This window comes from Protopterus annectens, chromosome 1.part2, assembly GCF_019279795.1.
Source record: "Protopterus annectens isolate FY-2018-M chromosome 1.part2, PAN1.0, whole genome shotgun sequence".
Classification (NCBI taxonomy): domain Eukaryota; kingdom Metazoa; phylum Chordata; order Ceratodontiformes; family Protopteridae; genus Protopterus; species Protopterus annectens.
Window position 1 is genome coordinate 228,843,322 of NC_056727.1, and position 25,284 is coordinate 228,868,605.

Sequence of the window (25,284 nt, forward strand, 5' to 3'; positions counted from 1 at the left end):
ACTCTTCCTTGCTACTGTAGCTGCCCTATCATACTATCTAGTGGACCCAAATAGTATGTTTTCTTAACATTTACATTCATTTTATATGATAAAAAACTTTAAATCAGTTATTTACACACTTGCACTCAGTTTTTTTACATTCATACTTAAAATTATGTACAAGTTATCAGTACAAAATGACTTAACTAAACAGTTCTATTTATCTCATTCTATTTTTTTATATCTATCTCCCCACCCTTTCTTCCACAGCTATCTTCTTATTTCAGCTAATACATTGTTTTCTTCCTTTTTAATGTCATATAACAAATTCTCTCATCTTTTTTCCCCTCATCACCTATTTTGTTATAAACACTTTCCCATTTACTAATCACATTTCTTTATCATACTTCCCAGACAGTATCTTTATTCATAGTTTATTCACTTAAATCCTTTCCATCTATATTATTTTTTTAAATTTCCTAAAATTCTCAATTCTTTTTAAAAGCCAAAAAAACAAGGTTTTGTTTTTTTTTCTTCTCTACAGTCAGCATTCCCTTTTTACTTCTCTAATAAAATTCTCCACATAAAAAAATCCTCTGCTTTATAAACGTGTTCATTTTTTTTCTTTTGTCATGTATTGCCTTTTTTCATTTTCTTTTAAGTCCTTCTATAGGAGGTACACCAGATTTTTTTCTAAAGTCATGTTGTACCATTCTTTTCAAGTCAACCTCACTTAATAACTTCCGTAATTTCATTTGTCTCATATTCTTTCTCTTCTCTGCTGTCATTTTTTATTTCCTCTTCCCTATATTTTCTTCCCATCCATATTTATACTTTTCATGTAACATCTTAACTTTCATTTCAGTTTGTCTTTCTTTTACATTACCCAAAACAAATACATAGATGCTAAATGTGCTACTGGATCTTTTAAAATCAAATCGTTTTTTTTTTTTTTTTTTTTTAATTATTATCCCTCTTCTCACCGGGTTCAGCCTTGAGCCCCCAATGAAGCTAAAATGTCTAATAACTCTTTTCCCTGTGAGTGGGTAACATATATATACCCCCTAATTATGCTGTTTTTTTAATACACAAGTATTTAACATATATGTATCTTTCTGAAACGATGAATACAAACTTTTTCACAAGCTGACTTTATTTGCTTCAGTATCTTTCTGTTGACTTATTACACTTTCATTCTCACCAAATGTCAGTCCCAAAATCCTTGTTTCCTTTTGTTATGAAATATATTCCGTTAATTTTTTATCTCACCAAATCCCTTACACATCATTTTGTTTAACTGCATACCATCAGTAAGTGTTTCAATCCTTGACAACATCACGTAATCATCTTTTGTTTTTTGTCCATTCTCTATTCTTTCCCCACTTTTCATTCATTCCCTTACCTTTTTCTTTCATCAGATACATGTAAAATTTCCTACCATCCTATCATCGCTATTGAAATATTTGCTAACACAGATGTTTTAATTTCTTTAAATGTGTTTTTTTCTCTCTTGGGAGTATTAGTACGTACTTTAATAAAGCTCGGAGCTTATACAAGAAACTCCACAGCCTAAAAGCTCTCCTTACTCTGGAGAATGTAGACATCCGTGCTGTGACCAACATAGCTCTCAACCTTCCATCTCCAAAATAAGGAACACTCGCCTTCATAATGTGGAACAAATGGGCAAAATGTGGAACACATACTAATGGCTAACTAATAACTTCAACTAGGAAGGTCATAGGATGGTTAAATATGCTGGTTTTACTTATAAAGAAGATCCTTTAATGAATTAATATGATTAATTTCTATTTACCATGGATTTCACTTAAAAAATTCCTAACACTGAATGTGTGACAGACTCTTTCAATGAGGAACTTTGAGGAACATGAACTTTTTAAGACCCCAAATGAGGTACACTTGAGAGGTATGGTGACCAAGACTTGGTTTACAGCTGCAGAAAGTATTCTGGCAGTAAAAGGCTACAGTGCCTTTCACATATTTGGACCAACAGAAAAACAGACTGGCTAAAGGTGGAGGTGTCTTGATCTACATTAGCCATGAATAAAAACTCCAGGTTGGTTAAACATGATGATGCCCTGGAGTTCATCCAAGTCTCAATAGATAAGGTTTCTTACCATGTCCTGGCTTTCTACAGTCACACTCTGTATAATCCACAAAGCTCACAACTCTTACCTAGACCTAATAGAAGCACTCACCATCCAAACAAATACCCTGTTGTTTGGAGACTTTAACTACCCCCTTGTAGACTGGGAAACATACACTGCCTCTAACAGGCACAACATTTCCTAGACATTATGAACATAAACACCCTGGACCAGATAGTACGCACTCCGACCAGAGGATCAAACATAGTGGACCTAGTACTCCCTAACATGGGAGAACATTAACCACTCCTGTGTCATGTTTTCATTGGTGAGATCAGACCACAAAGCTGTGTCCCTCGAAATAAAAGCAACCCAGAAAACCCAGTTAAACCCATAACAGTTAGGAATTGTTGTAAAGTAAACAAGTGACAATTTGGGGAAATTCATAGTTCCCTCAAACCATGCGAGTACAGCTACTTCTACAGAATTATTTACAGACACCCTGTAGAAACATGGAAATGTCTGTATTGAGGCTGCCATACCTACCAGAAGTAAGCCCAGATCTAACACCAGAAACAAACCCCACTAAAAGGAAAAGTCATGGCCAAAATCAGAAAGAGCAACTCTCCTAGAGATGGGAGCTCTCTGATTTGACTAAAAAAGAAACTAAGCATTCTAAAAGTCCAACAAGACCAGTTACAAGGTCAGGATAAGCACATGGCCATCTTCAGCTGTGGCAGGAACTTTAAAGGTAACAGCAGTGTGCAGAACCTGTGGTAAATGGCACAACCTTCACTGACCAGGGTGACACAGCAAATCTACTGGCTAATACATTTGGCTCCAACTTAACTCCCACTACTCTGTGAAATCCCTTCTAGCATATCCCCACCAACTATCAACAGAGAACACGTCCTAGTTGCATTCACTAAGGACAAAAATACTACTTCACTGAGGCCCAACAGTATCCTCGCTTGCCTCCTAAACATCTTAAAACTTGACCTCGTAGGACCACTTGAGGCACTCTTCACTACAGCCTCAAAACAGGTTACTTGCCAGGTGAATGGAGAACCACAATGGGTCATCCCTCTTCATAAAGCTGGACCATCAGTCAACCCCAGGAACTACAGACACATCAGTCTGGCAAGTCTAATATGCAAATCCATGGAACAAACTACCATGGAATTGATAAATAAGGACATTGGCAACTTACAGACAATGGGCCCATCCCATTTTGGCTTTAAGGGCAGCTGTTTCCTATTCAACCTGATAGACTTTTTCGAGAGGGTAACCAAAGCACTGAATGAGGGGAAAATGGTACATACTGCCTACCTTGACCTGGCCAATACCACAGTCAGTTATTGTTGACAAACTCTTAGAACTAGGCATAAATACCTACATAACTCGCTGGCTCACAGATAGGACCCAAGAAATTCAGGATCAGAGAGACCGCCTGTATGAGGAGACTAGTCACCAGCGGAGTACCCCAAGGCACTGTTTTGGGACCACTCCTGTTTGGCATCTACTTCTCAGAAGCAGAGAGAAACATCAAAGGCCTCCAGCTCACCAAGTTCGCAAATGACTGTTAAACTGGGAACTGTCATAGACTTCCCCCTTCACGACATCAAGATCCTAAAAGAGGATGTAACACAAATGGCCAGTGCCAAAGTCAAGGATTAAAACTTTATAGGAAGAAATGCATCACAGTGAGAAGTTGTTCACCCAAGCTAACTACTCCATCAATAAAACATCCCTAAGAGTTGAGCCATTAGTTAGGGATCTGGAAACATGTAGACAGGAATCTGGCCTTCAACCAACACATAGCCAAGATGGTAAGAAAATCATTCTTTGTTGCCCAGCTCATAAGTAAGGATATGACATCCATGTCCAGGGAAGTTATAATACCACTCTACTCAGCCCTTGTCAGACCCATCATTGAATACAGTGCCCCCTTTGGCATGTACCAAACCAGGCATTTGAAGCATTTAGAATGCCCAAAAAAAGGTTCTTTACCAGGAGAATCCAGGGTATGAATACCCTATCCTGCACAGATCGCCTTAATTCCCTATCTCTGTACTCCATCTCCTACAGGTCACAGAGGTGATCTGTGCCTGGCACATAAGACTTCTTCAGATCCAGCTCTGACGGATCTCTTGCGCATCCGCAAAACAAACAGCACCAGAAACACTAAATTCAAGGACCTGAACTGTGCCTGCAACATAAATAGAAAATCCTGGAGCAATCGATACGTATCTCAAAGGATCCCCACACTATGGAATAAGCTCCCCATCTATGTGAAGTGGAGTTCTTCTCTGACCTTGTTCAAAGGAAACCTTGATCACTGAATGGGAAATCGAAAATTTACCAGCGGTCTGGCCTCCATGTCTCAGACAGACGTGTGCATCAAGTAAATTAATCCCTGAATCTCCAACTGACATTATACACACGCACGCACACACACACACACACACACACACACACGTCTATATATATATATTTACCTATACCACACTACTTAACGCGTGCCCACTATATAGCCGTCCAAGGAACTCTGGGGAAAAAACTGGGTTGGGTTGCACAGCTAGCTCTGTAAAGACCCTGGTGGTCATTAGTCTAGTATAAACCTACGAACCTATAATTGTTGTTCATCTTAACCATCTTGTCCCTTTCCTCATAACACACATCACTCGCCTTCCTGATACTACTATTGTTACATCTAGAATTATTTCTTCATTTTTTTTAATAAGAATTCCTATTCTAGAACATCTCATTTCCTGCTGACAAAATTGGCTGCCCCATACTGCTTGTATTCTTTTCCTTTTATCTTTTGTTTTACACCTGCTGTCTATCAAAGCAAAAGTCATCCATTTTTATTTTTTACACCATTCCAACACCAGAAAACCTCTGATATTTTTTTCTAATGCTATTTACATTTAACTCTTAAATTCCTATATCCTCCTTTTCTTTTTATTGTAAATGTATTGCTTCCAGATTTCATTTTTCTTTTCCTGCTCTGTCTCCCACCATTTGATTGTTCATAATGTTGTTCTTCTTTCTCCATTTCTCCCCTCTTCTTCCTCTTCACTTTCTAAACTTATAAGTCTGTTCTCTTCCTGCATGTTAATAACCTCACTTTGGACTATTTTTTCCCTCTAACTACCTCTTCATTCCTTAAGCTTTCTTCTGTATCCCCCTCCCCTGTACTACCTTCTCTTTCAACTTATGTAGTAGTATTTTCTACTGTTTTTTCTTCTAAGTTTTCCTCATCATCTAGTCTTTCCTTTTCTAATATTGGATAGTTAAACCAGCAAACAGGTGTACATTTGTTTGCTGTACATCCCTCATCCACACTTTGGCCACTTCTTTGTTTGTCTTGTACTAAATGATTTTCATCCTCGCAGAAATAACATGCTTTGGGTTGGCTCCACTACCCAACAAAAATTCTCTTACCATTCACAATTATTGTATTTGAAATTTGTTGACTTCTCCCATCCTTAACATCCATTTTTACTCACTTCACAACCCCTAGTCCATAAATTTCTTTCAATATATATTTTTTCCACTTCATGTACTTTACTGCATAGTGAAAGAAAAATGTATTAACTCATGCTCATCCATATTTGAAGTCCTAAATTGCACATTTTTTTCTTTTTTAGTTGTAGTCCCAAGCTCTAAAATAAATAGTATTCCCATGGTGCTACTGTACTTTTTTCAGTCTCCATCATAAATTTTTCCAGCAAATTTCATATGTCATTTCACAAAAAAATTCAGCTCCCAAATTAAGTTTCTTACATCTTTAATGTCAAACCATAGTGGCAAAATAATACTATCCATAATGTCATACCTGTTCATAATGTTATTCCTGAGAATTCATTAAAGTTCCTAGTACGAGCCATATGGCTCATGCTAGAAGGTCTTTTCCTGAGCTAAGTGCCCATTTGGGGTCCAAAAACACAGTAGCTGCAATGAAGTAAGATCTCATTATTGGCTAATTTTACATGTTTCCTGAATTGCAGCTACTATCACAACATGCAGATTCTGGCTGATCTACATCACACTGTATTAACCTGCTGCTCATGTAGGCAGTGGCATCCCCCCTCTAGTCACTTTCTAATGCACGCACACACGCACACCACACCTGTCCTGTCCCTACCCTGCTGTGGTTTCCTCCACTCCCATGATACTTTAGTGCCATTACAGCACATATGTATTAGTCCCTTATGATCTAATGTATCCCCCCACCTGTGATCCTCATTACAACGTCTGTGCTGATGGTATAGTGGCTCACACCACCCCCAATCCCAGTACTGCCATTGGTACCATTAAGGCACTTAAAATGTATTCCCTGGTATCCATTGGCTCCCCCAATCCCTGTACTGATGTTGGTGCCATTATGGCACTTTACAGAGTGTGTCCAGTGGATGTCCTTCAAGGATGCATCTGCAGTCATAACATATGGGTTGTCCTGCCTCAGGCAGCCCTTCGGTCGGCCGGATTCCAAAGTCTGGGTCTGGCCTCGGCTGATGTCGCACTTCACCCGACGTCATAGCTCCTGGGGTATAAAGGCATCAGCCGGCATTTTCCTCAGTCTTTCTTGCCGGTGCGTGCCCAAGCAGAAGCTGTTTGCAAGTGCCGGTCGGTCAGATCCAGAGATTTCAGCTACGAAGACTTCTAAAAGCTAAGTACCCGTTGGGGACTCTTTCTTGCCTCAGCCGATGTCAGACAAAGTAAATAATTGTTTAACTTGTGGGAAACAAATACCTCATAAGGATTTCCACTCTTACTGCCTTCCTTGCTTAGGCCCAGACCACGACATATCAGCTTGTTTAGCCTGTGCTTCCTTCAACCGACAGACACTTAGGCGCCGGTCGGAGTTTGCTGAAGAGTTTTTGCCCGCTTTTGCATATAAAATGCCGCCGGAGACTCCGACTACTCATTTAGCTAAAACGGAAGGAAAAGGACCGACACGCGGCCAGCGGTTTCGCTGAAACCACGGTTAGGCCTACGCGAGTGTCTCGGTTTGGCTGAAACCGAGACCTCGGTTCTCCCGGCCGAGCATGCCTCCGACAACCGAGGCCACACAGGCCCGGCTGAGTCGGCTACAGAAATTTCTACTGAAGAAGCAGGCACACAAGATTTGTCCGACACCATTCCGTTGGACATCTCTACTCCTGCACGTGGGGCAGCTAGACCCCCTGCTTCTATGTCTATCAAGGCCTTCACCAGGGCTAAAGCAGCTAAACTTTCCAAGGCCTTACCTACAAAAGCTCCCTCTCACAGACCTATCTCAAGTTCTCAGATTCTCAGCCTTGCTGAGGACCTTATTTCTCTGATCAGGGGATCCCAACCTCACCCAGACAGGGCCTCACAACCCCCTCCTGAAAAGAGGCCTAGGACTGAACCCCCTGAACCTCTCTCCTCTGACTATTCCTCGGATGGTTCAGATTTATCTGACCATCATGAAGGACCTTACTCACCTTATGAGGATTCTGATGCAGAAGACTCCATTCCTTCTGCCTCCCCCCCAGGAGAATTTTCATTTGGGGAAACTCTACACCCAATGAGGGGAACACTTCCAATGGCAGGGTCAGGATTTTTCTGATTCTAGGAAAAGGCTAAGGACTTTTTTACACTTACCACAGCATAGGCCTTTAGCCATACCACCTGTACTATCAGTTGTTGATGATGCTTACAATGATGCCAGTACTGCCCCTGATTCTCTTCCCCCGGCCCCTGCCAAACCTGACAGATACTACAGGGTCCCGGATTCTCACTTCCACTTGTATAAGGCCCATGCTGCAGACCCAGAAACCATTTCTCAGGGCCCTAAAGGTGTTGCAGCTGCCTCTGCCAAAAACCCCCTACCCTCTGAAAGAGAATCTAGAGCATTAGAGAGATGGGGTAAAAAGGTTTATACATCTGCTACTCTTTCTGCCAGGGCTTTAAACTGTCAATTTCACATGATATAGTACCAGGGATTTTTGTTAGATCAGCTGAAGAAAAAGCTGTCCTCTCCTGAACCTTTAGACCATAAGTCCCTTCAGGATTTGGTACACAACTCTCAGCAAGTCAGTAATCATTTCTTAAAATGTGGCTATGATGCACTGGAGGCTTCATTTAGATCAGCTATGACTGGAGCAGTGATTCGAAGACATGCCTGGCTAAAAGAACAGTCCTTGCCAGACCATGTTAAGTCTAGGATGCCCCTATGGAGAAACAAAGTTTATTTGGCTCCCCTGCACAGGAGGTTCTAAAGAAAGTGGAAGAAAAAGCAAAATCTGCCCAAACAGTCAAGGATTTTCTGCAGGTCCAACCTCCGAGGTTCAGCAGAAATTGGCCTTCAAAGAAATGGTCCTTTCCAGACACCTCCAGAGCACAGAGAGGCAGAAATAGACGCCCAAGAGGCAGAGGTCAATCAAGGGGTGCCTACAGGGGTCGTCAGTGGCAACCTGCCAACCAGAGAAGTGCCGCCACAGCTGCGACTGCAACCACTTCCACAGGACAGACACAATGACTTGGCTCTGATTCCGCCTACCAGGGAACAACTGGAAGCACCCTTGGGCGGAAAGCTAGCTTTATTCTCAAAAAACTGGCATTGCATTACAGGAGACAAATGGACTTTGCAAACAATAGACAAAGGCTACAGGTTTCACTTCCACACTCTACCAAAAAGAGAGGAATGCCAAACCTTCCACCAAGCCAGAAATCAGAGGCTCTAAAACAAATAATCAGCTTACTAAAGATGAGAGCAATAGAAAAGGTACCATCTATGGAACAAGGCCAAGGATTTTACTCCAGACTATTCCTTGTACCAAGAAAAGAAAATCAATGGAGGCCTATTCTCGACTTGTCCGCACTGAACACATATCTCATTGTTCCAAAATTCAAGATGCTGACCCTACAGCAACTTCTTCCCATGTTGGGCAAGGAGTCTTGGCTGGTGACTCTAGATCTCAAGGAGGCATACCTGCACGTCCCTATACGGCCAGATTGCAGAAGACACCTCAGATTTCTTGCAGGATCAGAGCATTATCAATTCTCAACATTGCCCTTTGGCTTATCTACTGCGCCCAGAGTATTCATGAAATGCCTGGCATCAGTAATTGCACATTGCAGGCTTCAGGGAATTCAAATCTACCCATACCTGGACGACTGCCTAATACAAGCGGACAACAAGACAAAAATAATAAAGGATTTGGCCTATGTCATACAACTGCTGCAAGCCTTGGGATACACGGTCAACATACAAAAGTCAAGACTAGTGCCATCCCAAAGGATAACTTTTTTTGGGTGCAGAACTGGACACAATAACTCAGATGGCTTTTCTCACAGAAGAAAAACAAAAGCAACTACCAGTCTACTTCATGGCATTAACAAGACAAACTCAGCTTACTGCAAGGAAAGTCCTGCAAGCCCTGGGTTACATGGCATCCTGCATAATCTTGATCCCACATACCAGGCTGCATATGAGAAAATTACAATGGTACCTAAGGAATGTATGGTCTCAACACAGACACAGTCTAGAAGCCCGGATACCAATCATTCCATGCCTGAAAAAAGAATTCCTGTGGTGGGCTCAGGCCTGCCAGATCAACAGAGGATTGCCTTTCCACAAACCACATCCAAGGCAGACCATCACCACGGACGCCTCAGACCTAGGCTGGGGGGGGGCACACATGGAAGACAAGTGTAACCAAGGCCTATGGTCCCAAGACCAGCTGAATCTATACATAAATCTAAAGGAGATGCTGGCAGTGAAGCATGCAATCGAGGCATTCAAATCATTCCTCCAGCAAGGACACATGCTGATAAGGACAGACAATACCACAGTCATGTGGTACATCAACAAACAGGGAGGCACACATTCATACCCTCTATGCCGGATGGCAATGGACCTGTGGAACTTAGGCCTGAATCTCAACATCCAGCTGCAGGCCAGATTCGTACCAGGAAAAGAGAATTCACTAGCAGACAGCTTAAGCAGAACTACCACGGATGCTCACGAATGGATGCTGCATCCAGATATCTTCAAAACCATAACAAAGAAATGGGGAATGCCAGAGATAGACCTGTTCGCCTCCCCACTCAACCACCAACTGAAGAAATTCTGCTCAAGAGTGTACCACCCCCAAGCCTGGAGGGTGGACTCCCTTTCTTTCAGCTGGAAGGCCCTGACAGTATATGCCTTTCCACCTCTCCCATTGATGTACAAAGTTCTACTGAAGATCAGAGAGGAACAGCCAAAGGTAATTCTGATAGCTCCAGACTGGCCAAGGCAGCATTGGTACCCGCTACTGAGAAGCATGTCTCGGATGAATTCATGGCCTCTACCTCTATGTCCTTTACTTCTAACGCAGAACAACTACAAGACCCTGCATCCAAACTTAAAAACCCTGCAGCTAACTGCTTGGAAAATTGCATAAAACAAACCCAACCTGTTTTATCTCAGAGGGTTAAGGACATTATCCTGGAGGCTCGCAGACCCTCCACAAGGAAAACATATTCAGCCAAATGGAAGAGATTCCTCATTTGGAGTGCAGCAAAGGGAACAAATGTCACACTGGCAAACCTAGCACACATCCTAGAATACTTAGCAGAACTGTTCCACAATGGCCTGTCCTATTCTTCCATTAAGATTCATGCATCAGCAATTTCATCAGAGTACAACATGGATCCTCCTGTCTTCTCTCATCCTCTCCTCAGACAATTTTTGAGAGGAATCAAAAACGTTTGAACCAGCAGCAACAGCAGACTTACAGTTCTTATCTTGGAAAACTGCCTTCCTGCTAGCAATCACTTCAGCAAGAAGGGTATCCGAGTTACAGGCATTAATGGCAGTGCAGCCTTTCCTTATCTTTCACCAGGATAGAGTGTCTCTGAGAACCAATCCTACTTTTATGCCAAAGGTGGTATCCAGGGTATCCTTGAACCAAGCTATTCATTTACCTACATTCTTCCCTAACCCACAGAACAGGGGGGAAAAACTACTACACACCTTGGATGTACACAGACAACTGCGCTACTATCTGGACAGAACTAAGGCCAGCAGAAAAACTGACCAGCTTCTGGTAGCATATGCAACAGGAGTACAAGGAAAAGCAATTTCAAAGCAGACAATATCAAAATGGATAGGAAATTGCATTCGATTCTGCTACTCATTTCATGGAAAGACAACTCCTGAAAATATCAGGCCTCACTCCACAAGAGCTACAGCCACCACTACAGCTTTCCTACGAGGAGTGGCTACCAAAGACATTTTAGAAGCTGCTACTTGGAGCTTCGTGCATACATTTGCCAAGCATTACAATCTTCCTTTATACTCCAGATCCCGAGCAGGTTTTGCAACTGCAGTTTTACAAGGGATCTTAACTACACCATCATTATCTTAGTGCCTCCTCCCCCAGTTTGGCTATGGTATTCTACCCATATGTTATGACTGCAGATGCATCCTTGAAGGACATAGTACAGTTTTGTACCTACCATAAATGTAGATGTCCGATAGGTATGCATCTGCAGTCAGGATTACCCACCCTCCTTCCCTCTGTGGTATTCCTAGGGTACTTACCCCTCTTAGCTAGCTGGGGGAATCTATTATGGTGTATTTGTTTGTATGTGTATATACTTTTTGATTTCTACTGTTTGGAATATTCTACTTTTATACAAATTTAGCCTTCCTAGAGGGCACCTGGCATCTGGGGCAAGAAACACTGAGGAAAATGGCGTCGGCTGATGCCTTTATACCCCAGGAGCTATGACATCGGGTGAAGTGCGACATCAGCCGAGGCCAGACCCAGACTTTGGAATCCGGCCGACCGAAGGGCTGCCTGAGGCAGGACAACCCATATGTTATGACTGCAGATGCATACCTATCGGACATCTACATTTATGGTAGGTACAAAACTGTACTTTTCCCTGATCCCCATTATGCTGTCCTGTGCCTTAGGGCACCTTGGGGAGTATTCTTTAATAGTCTAGTTTGTCCCCCACCCACCCTTGGTCCCTGTAGTAATACTACTGCTATTACAGCACTTATTCCCTGTTGGTTTGGTATATCTCCATCCCCCATCCCCTTAGTGACACTGCTACCATTATGGCACTTATTCCTTGGTGGTCTAGTGTACCCTCCCACGCCTCAATCCATATAGTAAAGTTTGTGCTGATAAGGCACTTTAAAGATGAATCCCTGGTTGTCCGGTGGTTCCCATTCCCCATTTTGCTGTTGATGCAGTTGTAGCATTTCAACTGTGTTAACTGCCACAAGTGATGCAGACGGCAGTACTGATCTGTATAGCCATGCACCTTCTTGAAACACTTAAGTCACTGAGATGCTTTCCTGAAGCCATTCCAAGGAGAGAGCACATGGTTAATTAGCATATGCATTTTACTCCATAATGCCTCATTAACATTCAGCATGACCGCAGGGCCAGCCCTGCACAGTGCTTCATGTCTTCATGTTGGAGAACCTTGCAGCACCATGTATGGTTGCTTGCTGAACTGGAGAGCAGTATGTTGACATGTACACCTCGCCATATCTTCATGAATTCAGCCCATTGTTTTTACTTTTTTATTCTTACCACTGGATGTTTTTCTGTGACTGTTAAGAAGCTGCAAATGTTTGTCCCCTCTCCGTTCTCTCTTCCATTTTTTCTTGCCTTGCTTTATTTGCATAACTTCTTTCTTGTAAGAAAAAAACTATTGAAAAGGTAAACCCTTAAAACTTGCTACTCCACTAGCCAAGAATACTTAAAATGTTTTCTCTTCACCAGATGTTACTTCTATTTCCAACTTTTCAGTTTATTTCTTCTGTAACAGTGCCTCCACCACGTCACTCCACTGCACTTTTCTGTACTTCCTTTGGCTCTGTCTGATTCATCAAATCTGCCTGCTTTGGTGTCTCCAATTTCCAACTCTGTAGCAATTATTTTGTCTCCTTTTTTCTTTGGTAGGTTTTGTCCTGCTCCTGTGTCCATCTCTGCTTCACTCTCATCCATCTTGGAATTCCCAGAACCACAGTAGCAGCCCTCCTGCACCATCTAGCAGCATCAAAGAGTGCTTCACTTCCTCTACTCCAAAGTGTAGGGGAGTTCCTTGATGCCCTGGCCAAATTTCCCATAGTCATTGAGTACCCCCTTGCATCTCCCCTGAAAAGAGGCCATTGGCCTAGTGAGGTTAACCTGGTCAACAAAATGTAAATTAATACATTAATGCAATGATTTTTTTCTACAGCATTTTGAGGCTGTGGTAATCTTTTCAGAGCTATTGTCATTGTTTATAGCCTTATAGTACTGAAATCTTTTCATCAAGATTAGATGATTTCAAGATGCATTATGTCATCCTATAGAATAGCCTTCCTTGAGACTCACATGAGTTTCATTAACTGGGGTCTTTGTCGTATCCATTGAGGAATGGATGAAAGAGACAACATCAGATATGAAAATTACACACTCACCATAATAGATCTACGTTGTCTGTTTCCATACCTCCTCAACTTCCTGCCCTCCTTCCCACTTCCTTTGTTCTCGCTGTTATTTATTGGTTTCTAGTATGACAGTATTGCCCTTTCCTGAGTCTGTTTCAATGGTGTAGCTAGGCGTACTCTCTGTATTCTGAGTACAATTTTTGTTATACATTACTTACAGAAAACTTAGGCTATACTATATCCACAACTGTCTAAATTAATGCCTCCAGTAAGAGTTTCATAGATTGAAAAAAAATATGTGATGGTTTTAGAGGTAAAGTGATGCAAAAATGTAAGTGTTTGGGAGAGAACATTTCAATATTTTAAATGAGAGGTGGGTTGGGGGGTAGCAGTAAGAGCATACAGTTATGATATTATATTATCTGGCTACACCTCTGGTCTGTTTCATATGCTCTTCAAGTTCCAGAACAGATTATGAGTTAACATATTAAATTTATGAATTCTGGTCTTGGAAGAGAGGGTCATTTGTCCATTAGCTGATGCACGGGCAAACAGTCTGAGGTCATTTCAAGGGCAGGAAAGGATTACTGGTAAGGGGAGGAGGCTGAGCTTTGGATCCAAAGTTTAGAGTGGATGAACTCAGATCCAACATCAAATCCGAAGATCCTTCTGTTGAGGAAGGACAAAAGCAGATAACACAGATCTATCATTATAAATGTATAACTTTTGTTTATTTAAAATGTGTATTTTCTGTGTTTGACACATACCAGCAATTTGTTGTACTGTCATTCTATTTAATATATACATTTCCCATATTTAACAATATTATTAACCCATATTAGTGTCAGACATTATGAAAATCCTGTAGGTTAGGTCCTTGTTTCTGATTGATGTCTGTAGATATACAGTTTTTTCTTTTGAAATTTGTTTAATCGGGTCTGTCTTCTCTGTTTAGACAGAGATGTAATGCTCAAATAAAAATAATGGTTTATTGCTGCTGTTCATCTGTCATCTAAAGCTTTTCTTGCAGTGTGACATTCTTTTGCTTCTTGAACTGTGATTCAGGTCTGAAACATGCACTTGGGTTGATTGAGAAACAAGCAGTGGCACTTGACAGACATGCAGAAGGTTTTTATACCTCTATTCTTTCAGCAATGGACAGCATGAAGGAAGATTTATCAAGTAAATGTGAAGCACAAGACATGGAAGCAGCTCAGGTAAATTTATTTTATTCATTAAGCAGCATCTTAGATTATTGATCTTTCACTGCAGCAGATTGTGTAAAGAGTAAAAGAATGAAATGCTGTTTGAAGAGTAAGTGTTGACCATCTTGTAGGGAGTTTACAAATGTGTGTGCTCAAAACTTTCTTCTAGAATGAAATAGTGACTTCTGTGGCAGTGGGGGGGGGGTAAGAAAAAATAGCAGTACATGAGTGGTGATGATTGACATAGCAGTTAGAATGATGCTTTACCCCTGTTAGTGAAGGAGGAATGTTTCTTTTTCTCATTCACCATTTGAAGGCCCATGCATAGAAGTATAGTTAGCAAAATATAAGGTCATGATTACTAATATTGTGCCTTCCTTGATTTTTTTTACTTGAACACGTCATAGGACCAATACTTGTGTTTTAGAGAACATTGATATTCAAAACGTTATGGAACTTCAGCAGAAATTCTTGATCTTACCTTGAGGGGCCATTAGCTGGGACCGTCTTCTCGAGGGTCACTCACGACTATTCTTAGATTTCAGGCATCAACATCCATTCTGGTACATGCTGTGGTGTCCCCACTTCAAAAAGGGAGCCTGCATTTGACCATGTGCTCTCCAGCTATTTGTTGTCTCACATGCTGTTTGGACTATATAGAAATGTGCAACCCTTGGAAATTCATTTGTTTTATGTCAAAAAGTGTAAATCTACTGAATGTTCCTCTTATAATTGCATTTCACAGGACCTTTATCTGTTGTCTGGGAGAGGAGCACAGTGTCAGGGCTTCCCCTAAGAATCAGTTTCTCAATCCAGCCACTTGGAGATGGTGAAAGAACCAGGCATTCCACTCACTGATTACAGCAGAGTCTCGATTATCCAAACATTGATTATCTGAAACATCAATTATCCAAACTAGCCTTCCAAAGTTTTCGGGTAGGAAAAAATCATAAAGTCTGAATATGTAAACATTCTACATATTTGCTTGAGCATGTTTTTTGAGCTTGTAGCCAGCTCGTATGTGAAAAATACTTTTTATTGTCCACTGAAATTGCTGAATTACTAAAAAAACGCCGCAAGACAACTTCGGAGACTGCCGGTTTTACTTAAATGCTAAAGTAAAAACACGTTTTTCGTCCCACCTCAATGTAGGACTTCTTCAGAATTACAACACTGCCGTATCTTTTTAATCTGGCAGTATCTGTTGTATATGATAATCAAAAATATATATATATTTGTGGTATAAGTGTATATTTTACACATTTTAGATCTATTTTAGTTTTGTAAATATATTGAACATGTAACAGTATTCATGAAATATTAAATTTAGGTAAATGAAGTATAAAGAAAATCCAGTAGTAGGTCCAATAATTTTGGGAACAATATAGGGATACACAAGATATTTTTGCGTATATTTTGTATATATATATTTCTATATAATTTTTCATATTATTTAATCTTATTTTTTAAAAAATATATTTTTTATTTAATCAAGGCTGTAAGATTTGCTTAATACCAATTTGATTATTTAGATATCTAGGCTGTAACGAATGTGGATCACAACGCAACTAATGGTCATAAAATGTAATTTATTTTCAATTTTAACTTCATAGCCTTCAGCGATGTGATCAGTCATAATTTATGTCAATTTAATGTCATGTTATTTTAGAAAAGCTGCATTTCTGTTTTTAAAGTATGTTGATGTATTTCAGGGATGATGGAGTACAAAATGGTGTTGTGAATAATATTTTAGAACATAAAAGTCAGCATTGGTTTTTAGGCATGTTCCTTTAAAAGTTTAAGGACATGCTGGTGTTTAAATTTTGGCGCAAAATTTATAAATAGAAGTCTCTAAAGACACTGCAGTGTTGTAATTCTGAAGAAGTCCTACATTTAGGTGGGACGAAAAACGTGTTTTTATTTTAGCATTTAAATAAAACCAGCAGTCTCCGATGTAGTCTTGCAGCGTTTTTTTAGTAGTTTGGTGTAAGTTGTGTTTTTCATTCGAAATTGTTGACGTGTATTCCTGCAAGCAGAAAAAAAACAAAATTTTAGAAGTTTTTTTTATCCAGTTCAATTATATGTTTGATTGTCTTTACAGTTTGATTATTCAAACTATCCTAGGTCCCAATTACTGCAGATAATTGACTCTGTACTGTAGTTGCAATCTATGGGAGCCAAGCAGAGAAGAGAGGGATGAAGTATGAAAAGACCACGCAGTGAATAAGTAGGACACGTCCTCGGCTGCCGGGCATTCTTTGGCTGATTCTGCATGATCTTTTTAGTCAGCTTAGGTCCCAGAGATGATAGCATTTTGCCTGTTTCCATGTAAACAAGGAGTCTAAAGCCTTGGACATACAAGACAAAAGTGTACACTTCACCACCATATTCGGACTTGGAATCCTTAGCTGCATTTCATCCATCTGAATTCAGCCCTCTGAAGTGGCTCAAGCACTGCATTAAGCTTTTGTTCCCTCTTTGATTCTGAGCTCAGTGAAGAAGTGGTCAGGACTGCCTACAGCTTTAGGAGTGGTCGCACTATTCAAAAATACTTTTATTTTATCTGTTTATTTTATCTTATGTCAGATTTTAATTGTGTTTGCCTCACTACTTTGGGCATTCTCTCCAATGTGACCAGAAGAGAAAAATTCCGGCATAGAGTAATAAGAGTAAAAATAGCATTTAGCTTACTAAAGTTGCATAGCTTGATACTGGTTTTCAACTCAACATGGGAAGTAATTTGATTTTTATGCATCTGTATTAAATTAATGACATTTAAACTGCAACACTGGATTATGTGCAGAAAAATTAAGTTGCAACATTAGTTTCCATTGATATTGTCATGCAGTATACATATATATTTTCTTTTTAATAAGTTTCATACATTCGAGCATGAATAACTTACTCAATCCCCTGCCTTCCGTTAAACCTCACTCCTCCTCCTCAACATTGTTTTGCACATACCATTCCCACAAATTCCATTTATTTCTATGAAATTTGCTCCTTCCCTTTTCTAAAAATTCTTCCAACAGTTCTTTATCTCCTTTGGAATATCAATAACTTCCTTTATGTTAGGAATATATTTTGATTGCCATTTTTTAGTAATTTCTTTTTCTGGCAGCTGATAATATTAAACTTGGTGAGGCTTTACTATGCCTTGGCACTTCAGGTCCTGTGCAAACTGGAAAATAATCATTTGCTTAGTTATAGTAATTTCTTCGACTTAGAATAAGATTAAAAACTACTTTTAGGGAATTTGACAGCAAAAACTTTTACCACACAGCTGTCCACACAAACGCATCTTGTTAAACTGAAAAATAAAAGAATACTGCCCCACAGGCGAATAGTTTTAGTGCTTTCATTTGTTTAATCTTGAACTTCATCAGAAACTGAATGCAAAATAAATAAAAAGCCGCTTCACAATTCCATTTAAATATATAAGGAAATGACATCAAATTTTTAAAACGTACAATGATTTGGTTTAAAAAATACACATCTTCATTTAACTCTGTTAAACTTAGAGACAGTTGAGACAAACATAAAATTTAGTATTTTAACAATTTTAAAACTAATAGCCTCATTAATACCTGGTGGTAAATCCACTCTAAGAAACACTTGCTAATTTAACTCCTGTTTTTCCAAATAGTTAATGAATCATCAAATAAGTCATCTTTTCAAACACTAAAAATTCAAATTTCCTGAAATCAGTACAATTCAAGCTATGCTTTGCCAGAGCATGGTTAGTGTCATGTTTCCTAGTGGGTAACAAGTGTTCTTTAATTCTTGTAGACAGTTTTCTTTATATACAAGCTTTGACAATTTGTGCAGGTTGCAATGTAAACTGACCCAATACTATTGCAAGTGTACGATTCTTTTGCTACAAAATGAAATCCACATTGTTCAAAAAAAAAAAATAACTGCTACATTGGTTAGTATACCTGCAATACTTACAATTGTAACAGCGACTTGTACCACAGGAATTATTAGTTTTTTTACTGCTTTTACTAGGCATTTGTTCCAATAACTGCTTAAGGTTCTTAGTTTTGTTGTAAACAAATTTAGGTTGTGTTCCCAAAACGTTTGTCAGTTCTGAATTCCCTAAAATAATTTTCTAATTTTATGTAAGAATATTTTGAATATCCCGGTCATTTAAACTCATTGCTATACAGAAAGAACATTTTGATGTCATCAGTTTTGTTGACCATTCTTGCTGTAGACACGGCTTGCAAAATAGCCGGAAATTTGTTCCTGGCTTGGATAACTTCAAAAGCAATTTGTTTAAGTTTGTCTAAGGGGTACCCTCTTGCATAAAAGATTTTAGTAATGACATCTTCTCTCAAAAAATCAGTAAAATCAGTATCAGAACTAATTAGTCTGCTTAGTCTTATAACGTGATCTCTAAAGATGTTAAATTTCATAAAACAAGGATAGTAACTTTGAAAATGTAAACAGTTTGTAAAGGTGTCTTTCCTAAAAATACTGCTATGAAACTTTTTATAATTAACATAGAGTAATTTGGGTATCCAAAAAGTTAATAGTTTGTCCTTCACCACTAACTACAAACGTAAACCATAGAGCGCTGCTATTAATTTTTGGTACAAACATTTTAAATTGTTTAAAACTACCCACCATTTGTAGGGAATTTTTAAAGTCTACAAATGTGTTATGTTCTCAAAAAAAAAAACATGTTCACAATTGCCTGTCTTCCTCATTACACCTCCAGCATTTGTTGGTTTGTTGTTTAGTCTAGCCTGACTCTTCATAGGTTCATAGGTTCATACTAGGCTATCTGCCCTAGGGCATTTATAAGCCTAGCCTAGAATATGTTTGGCTTTCGCCACCCATTTTAAATTAATTTTGCTGTGCCCTTTTTCGAGGTTAGTATACTGTTCCTCTGTCTAACAGTGACACAGAAGTGATACCCGGGGTAAACCTAGGATCTCCCATCCACTCATCAAGATTCCTCTTGAAGAGAGTCAATGAGGGACTCTGCCTAACCTGGACTGGGATTTTATTCCATAGTGAAGGGAGCCTCTGGGTTATGAATCTGTCCCTCCAGCATGTCCTATTTATTTCAGTGCTGAGGTTCAAGTCTCTCGAGCGTGTAGCTCGATGGGATTTGGATTTTTTGAGGTGCAGCATGGCCCTTAATTCCGGGTTGGACATGGCCTTATACGTCAGGCACAGGTCACCTCTGAGCAGGCGGTATGCCACTGAGTAGAGCTGGAGTTTCTTTAACCGGGCAGCATATGGCATCTGTTTGAGCCCTTTGATCCTCTTGGTGAGGTACTTTTGGGGTCTTTTCAGTTGCTGCAGGTGTTTGGTAAGGTACATCCCAAAAGGGGAACATCCCAAAAGGGGCATTGTACTCTATTATGGGCCTGATGAGGGATGAGTAAAGAGGCACGATGACCTGCCCTAATCTAGATGTGAATCCCTTCATGATTAGGTGGGCTATCTAAAATGTTTTTCTAACCACTTTGGCCACGTGGTTGCCAAATGAGAGATTGCTATCAACTTGGGTCCCCAGGTCCCTAATTACTTCTTCTGTACTTAATGGATTACCACCTATGTGGTAATTTGTGGGCACTTTGTTTTTGCCAAAGGGGATGACTATATACTTTTTGGCATTTAGCTTGAGGCCATGGCTCTGGCACCAGTTGTCTGTTTCTATGAGGTCCTTTTGGAGGATGCTTGTGTCGGCTGGAGAGTCGATTATGGCCAGTTTGCAGTCATCTGCGAACTTGGTCAGCCACAGTCCTTCCATGTTGGCCTGTACCTCCGAGAAATATATACCAAACAAGAGAGGTCCCAAGACTGAGTCTTGTGGGACGCCACTTGTAACTGGTTTGGAGTCTGACATGGCTCCAGCAATTCTAACCATGTGGGTTCTGTCCTTGAGCCAGTTTGCAACCCATCTAGTGACATAGGGGTTTATATTTAAGCTGGTGAGCTTATCAATAATGCTCGAGTGGGGTATTGTATCGAAGGCTTTTGCGAGGTCCAGATAGGCTGTGTGGACCACCTTCCCTTCGTCAATGGCCTTGGTGACTGTTTCAAAGAAGTCAACCAGGTTTAAGAGGCAGGATCTGCCCTTAAAGCCGAACTGGGTAGGATCCAGTGTCTGTAGGTCCCCAATATCTTTATTTATGAGGTCCATGATGATCCTTTCCATAGCTTTGCAGACCAAGCTAGTCAGGCTTATGGGGCGATAGTTTCCAGGGTCCGTTGAGGCACCACCTTTGTGGAGAGGGACCACTGTTGCTGTACACCACTCTTTGGGTACATATCCTGTAGTAAGGCTGAGATTGAACAGTAGATGTTAAGTTGTCTATCTCGCCTTCATTCTTGCTGGATGGGTTCGGAGCCGACCTCGGCTCCGACTCGGCCACTCTAAAAGCTCGAGAGTTGGTTCCACCGGCTCGAGGCTCCCCTTATATCCCACAATGCTAGGCGAGAGTTACCTCAGATCTCGTTTGCCGCTACAGCTTCGAGGTTGGTTGCTTCTACCGGTTCCTGGTGAGTGTTAGCTTTTTCTTCTAAAAGTTACTCTTTTTTCCCCTTTTAAGTTAAATTCTTCCTAGATTAGTGTAGATCATAGAACTTATCCCCGACCCTAATTTTTCCCGTTTCTTTATTAAAAGAACTGTTGTTTCTCCCTTTGGGCCTTTGGCCTTCCCTTACCTAGGGAGTGTTTGTGTAGTTTTACTTTAATTTTTGGTACTTAATTTTAGTGTTCTACTAAAATTATTATTTTACTGACAGGGTATAACTTGTGTGTTTGGGTGTGTGTTTGTGTACACCTGTCAGTTAGGATATGTCAAAAGAAGCAAAGGTCTCGATTCAAGAAGTGTGATGCGTGCTGTCAGAAAATGTCTCTGACAGACGCCACACTTCTTGTGTCTATTGTCTGGGTTTGCACCTGCAGGACTCCTGTGCTGTGTGCCATGGCTTCAGCCCCAGGGTCCTGCAGGAAAGAAAAACAAGTTGATTCTGAGAGGCTTGTTGAAGCCAGAGGATTCCCTGTCAGTGTCAACAGGGAAGCCCTCTAAGGCATCGAGGTCTTCGGCTCCAGCTTCTGAGCCGAGACCTCAGGTTGTTCAACCTTTACCTTTATCGGCTCGGCTGGAGCCGATAAGTCTCAGTCCACAGTTTCTGTGGCTTCCGGCTCGCCGGAGCCGAGGTTATCGAGGTACCCGTGTCGGCTCCGACAAGATCTTCGAGCCGACAACCAGAAAGAGGTCTAGGTCACCTTCTCTTGGCTCCGCTCATTCGGCTCCAGGATCTCCCCTGCTGTCTGAACGGAGCCAAAGGTCTCATTCCTCTAGGTCATCGAGGCTGTCCGATCATGACCTTCAGAGAGTGGTGAGTCGACTACTTAAGTCCGAGGCACTAGCCCAGATGCTTCAGAGCCCGACTCATCAGTCGGTGCCTGCCCCGTCCATCAACTCTTTCCTCCTTCGACTCTTTGAGTTCGGAGCCGGGTCGTGTCGGAACCGAGACTGGGGTTACCGAGCCGAGACAATTGTCTTCGCCCGTCCGGCTCCGTTTCTTCTTTGGAGGAATCTCGGCGCCGACTTCCCTCGCGGCTCGAGGGGTGAGTGGCATCGACCCTTGTCCGACCCCTCTCCTCTCGGTGCTTCGGCGCTGGTGAGTTCGCTCCGACATCGCCTCGGAGCCATCACTGTCGGTGCCGAGGGGTTCTTAGCTCCTCGGAGCGGGACCTCTGGCTCTGCCTGACAGGGGTGCATTCGAGGTCATGCGGAGTGTGTTAGAGCCTGGCTCTACTCCACAGTCGGCTCCGCCAGCCCCTCCCTCGCTGCTGCCTCAGGGTAAGTCGACTCAATCTCTCATCCCGGACCGCAGAGAGCCAGCTCCTCAGGAGCCCCTGTGGGATTTCATCCTCTTCCGAGGCCTCTCCTGATTTGGCAGAAGAGCCCTCGGAAGAGGAAGTGCAAGAGGAAGCACATTGACTCACCTGAGACTATCACGTCAGACACAGATCTGGATGATTCTGAGGGTTGCCCCCGTTCCCCTTCTGAAGATGTCTCATTTGCAGACATTCTGGAGATCCTGAAACAGAGGGGAAATTGGCCAGCCCTCAACCCTTCGGAGGACGAATCTGTGTATCTTGAGGCGTTTGGCTCTCGCCCTCCCACCTCCTGGGTGTCCCCCCCCTTCGACCCCCTCATGCAGGTGGTTGCTAAGAAGGCATGGACGGCTCCTGATTCAGTGGACCCCACTCCCAGGAGACCCTCTAAATTCATCACAGCTCCATCAGACAAGCAATTTTTATCAAAAGGAGTTTCTGTGGATGCTATGGTGGTAGCTGCCGCCACAAAGAAGGAACTGGCTGATCCTTCAGTACCTGTCCATCCACCTAACAAGGAATCTAGGTCCATGGATAGGTACGGGAAGCGGATGTTCTCCTCAGCGACATTTACCATGCGTCCGCTGAATTACCTGTGCCATTTCACTGCCTTCAAAGGGACTTGATCAAGGAAGCGAGTGAGATGTTAAAGGATCCTACAGCTGCGGGTTTCCAAGATAAAATGAACACGCAGCTGGCTACCCTTAATTCCATATCTAACTCCTCCATGCGCCTCCTCTCTTATGCGGCCGATGGAGCGAGCAGAGCCGCAGGGACAGGTGTAGCCTTACGTAGGCACGCCTGGATGCGGCTGTGCAATTTTGCGGACCCTTTCAAGACGTCTTTCACGAACTCCCCTTTTGATGGATCATCTCTTTTTGGTCCTCAAGTGAAAGAAACCCTGACTAGGTGCGAGACTGAGGGCAAGACCCTTTCTGCCGTCGGAGTCCGTTTTTCGACTCCTTCTAGGCCTTACCCCAAAGGCCAGAAGGGTGGGAAGATGTGGTTCCGTAAACAATCTCAAGGGACTTCGCCTGACGCACAGAGTCATTTTCCTACCAGAGGCAGAGGTGGGAATAACAATGGTAGACGCCGCCTAGGGGCAGGGGGTCCGCAGAACCAGGGCAATCGGGAAGCCTTCCTGACAAGCCCTTTCAGCATCCCTGAGGTGTTGCCCGACTGCCCATCTTCGAGGCAGTCGGGGAAGACTGTCACTGTACCCAGAAGACTGGCTATCCCTGACTCAAGACAAATGGGTACAGTCCATCATTTCAAGGCTATTCTATCTCCTTTCTTCGCTTTTCCAAATCAGTCAAAAATCCCTTCCAGATGTTCCACCCGCTCAAAGGGATATAGCAGCTTTGGAAATTTCAAAACTGCTTGCAAAAAGAGCAATTCAGTCAGTGCCAGCAGACCAACAAGGATCCGGAATCTACTCAAGGTTCTTTTTAGTTCCAAAGAAAACAGGGGACTGGAGACCGATTTTGGATCTCAGTGTCTTGAACAAATCAGTCAAGAAAACAAGATTTCGGATGGTCACGCTGCAATCCATCCTTCCCCTTTTGGGAAAAGGAAACTGGATGTGCTCTATAGACCTTCGGGATGCGTACTATCACATAAAGATGAACAGACGCTCCAGAAGATTCCTCCGCTTCAGGCTGGGAACCAGTCATTTTCAGTTCAGGGCCCTGCCCTTTGGTCTCACCACTGCCCCGCGGGTGTTTACCAAATGCATGGCAGTGGTAGCTTCTCACCTGAGATGACAAGGATTCCAGGTGTTTCCATATTTGGACGACTGGCTTCTCACAGCTCCCACCAAGCATCTCCTTCTGATGGCCAGAGATTATACTTTTCGCTTTGTCAAAACTGGGTATTTCAATAAATTGCGAAAAGTCTGTTTTGTCGCCTTGTCGTACTATTACCTACATAGGCAAATTTAGATACTATAAACATGTCTGCAAGGCTAACGAACCAAAGGATATCAGACATTCACAAATTGGTGTCACTTCTTCTCAACAACAACAGAGTCAAAGCCAGGTTGGTTCTAAAGGTGTTGGGAATCATGGCAGCGCTATACCTCTCCTTCCATTGGCCAGATACCACATGCGGATCCTTCAGTGGATGCTTTTTACCCAATGGTCATACCAGGAACTTCCAATGTCTCACACCATTATGATCACGCAAGCGTGCAGAATCATCTCATGTGGTGGATGTCTTCCCCCCAGCTCCTGTCGGGAAGACCATTTGTTCCACCTCCTCCGGTTGCTACTCTGACAACGGATGCCTCCCTGATCGGGTGGGGCATTATCAGGCAGGACAGTCCAGGGCACATGGCAACCAAACGAATGCCACTTGCACATAAATGTTCTGGAGATGAGAGCAGTGCTTTTAGCGTTGCAAGCCCTTCAAGACTCTCTTCCCTTGGGAACAATTGCAATCCAGACAGACAATATGTCTGTAGTGTGGTACATCAACAAACAAGGTGGAACCAGATCATACCCCTGTGTCGAAGCACTCAGACTGTGGCAATGGGCGATTTCTTCTCAGCGTTTTCTGATAGCAACGCACATCCCGGAAGTCCAATCACATTGCGGACAAGTTGAGCAGAGCGAGACTCATGCCTCACGAGTGGTCTCTGAAAGACTCTGTAGTGAGAGAAATCTTTCTCAAGTGGGGTCAACCTTGCTGCGATCTTTTTGCTACTCCCCA

At 42.0% G+C, this 25,284-nt stretch overlaps 1 protein-coding gene across 1 annotated transcript in view; it reads left to right on the forward strand.

Moving 5' to 3' along the window:
* CEP68 (centrosomal protein 68) overlaps positions 1-25,284 on the forward strand; it is an 864,321-nt gene that overhangs the window by 764,835 nt on the left and 74,202 nt on the right. The window contains exon 6 of the mRNA XM_044055708.1: positions 14,566-14,717. Within this exon, the coding sequence (XP_043911643.1) occupies positions 14,566-14,717 (152 nt within the window). The remainder of the gene's footprint in view (positions 1-14,565; positions 14,718-25,284) is intronic.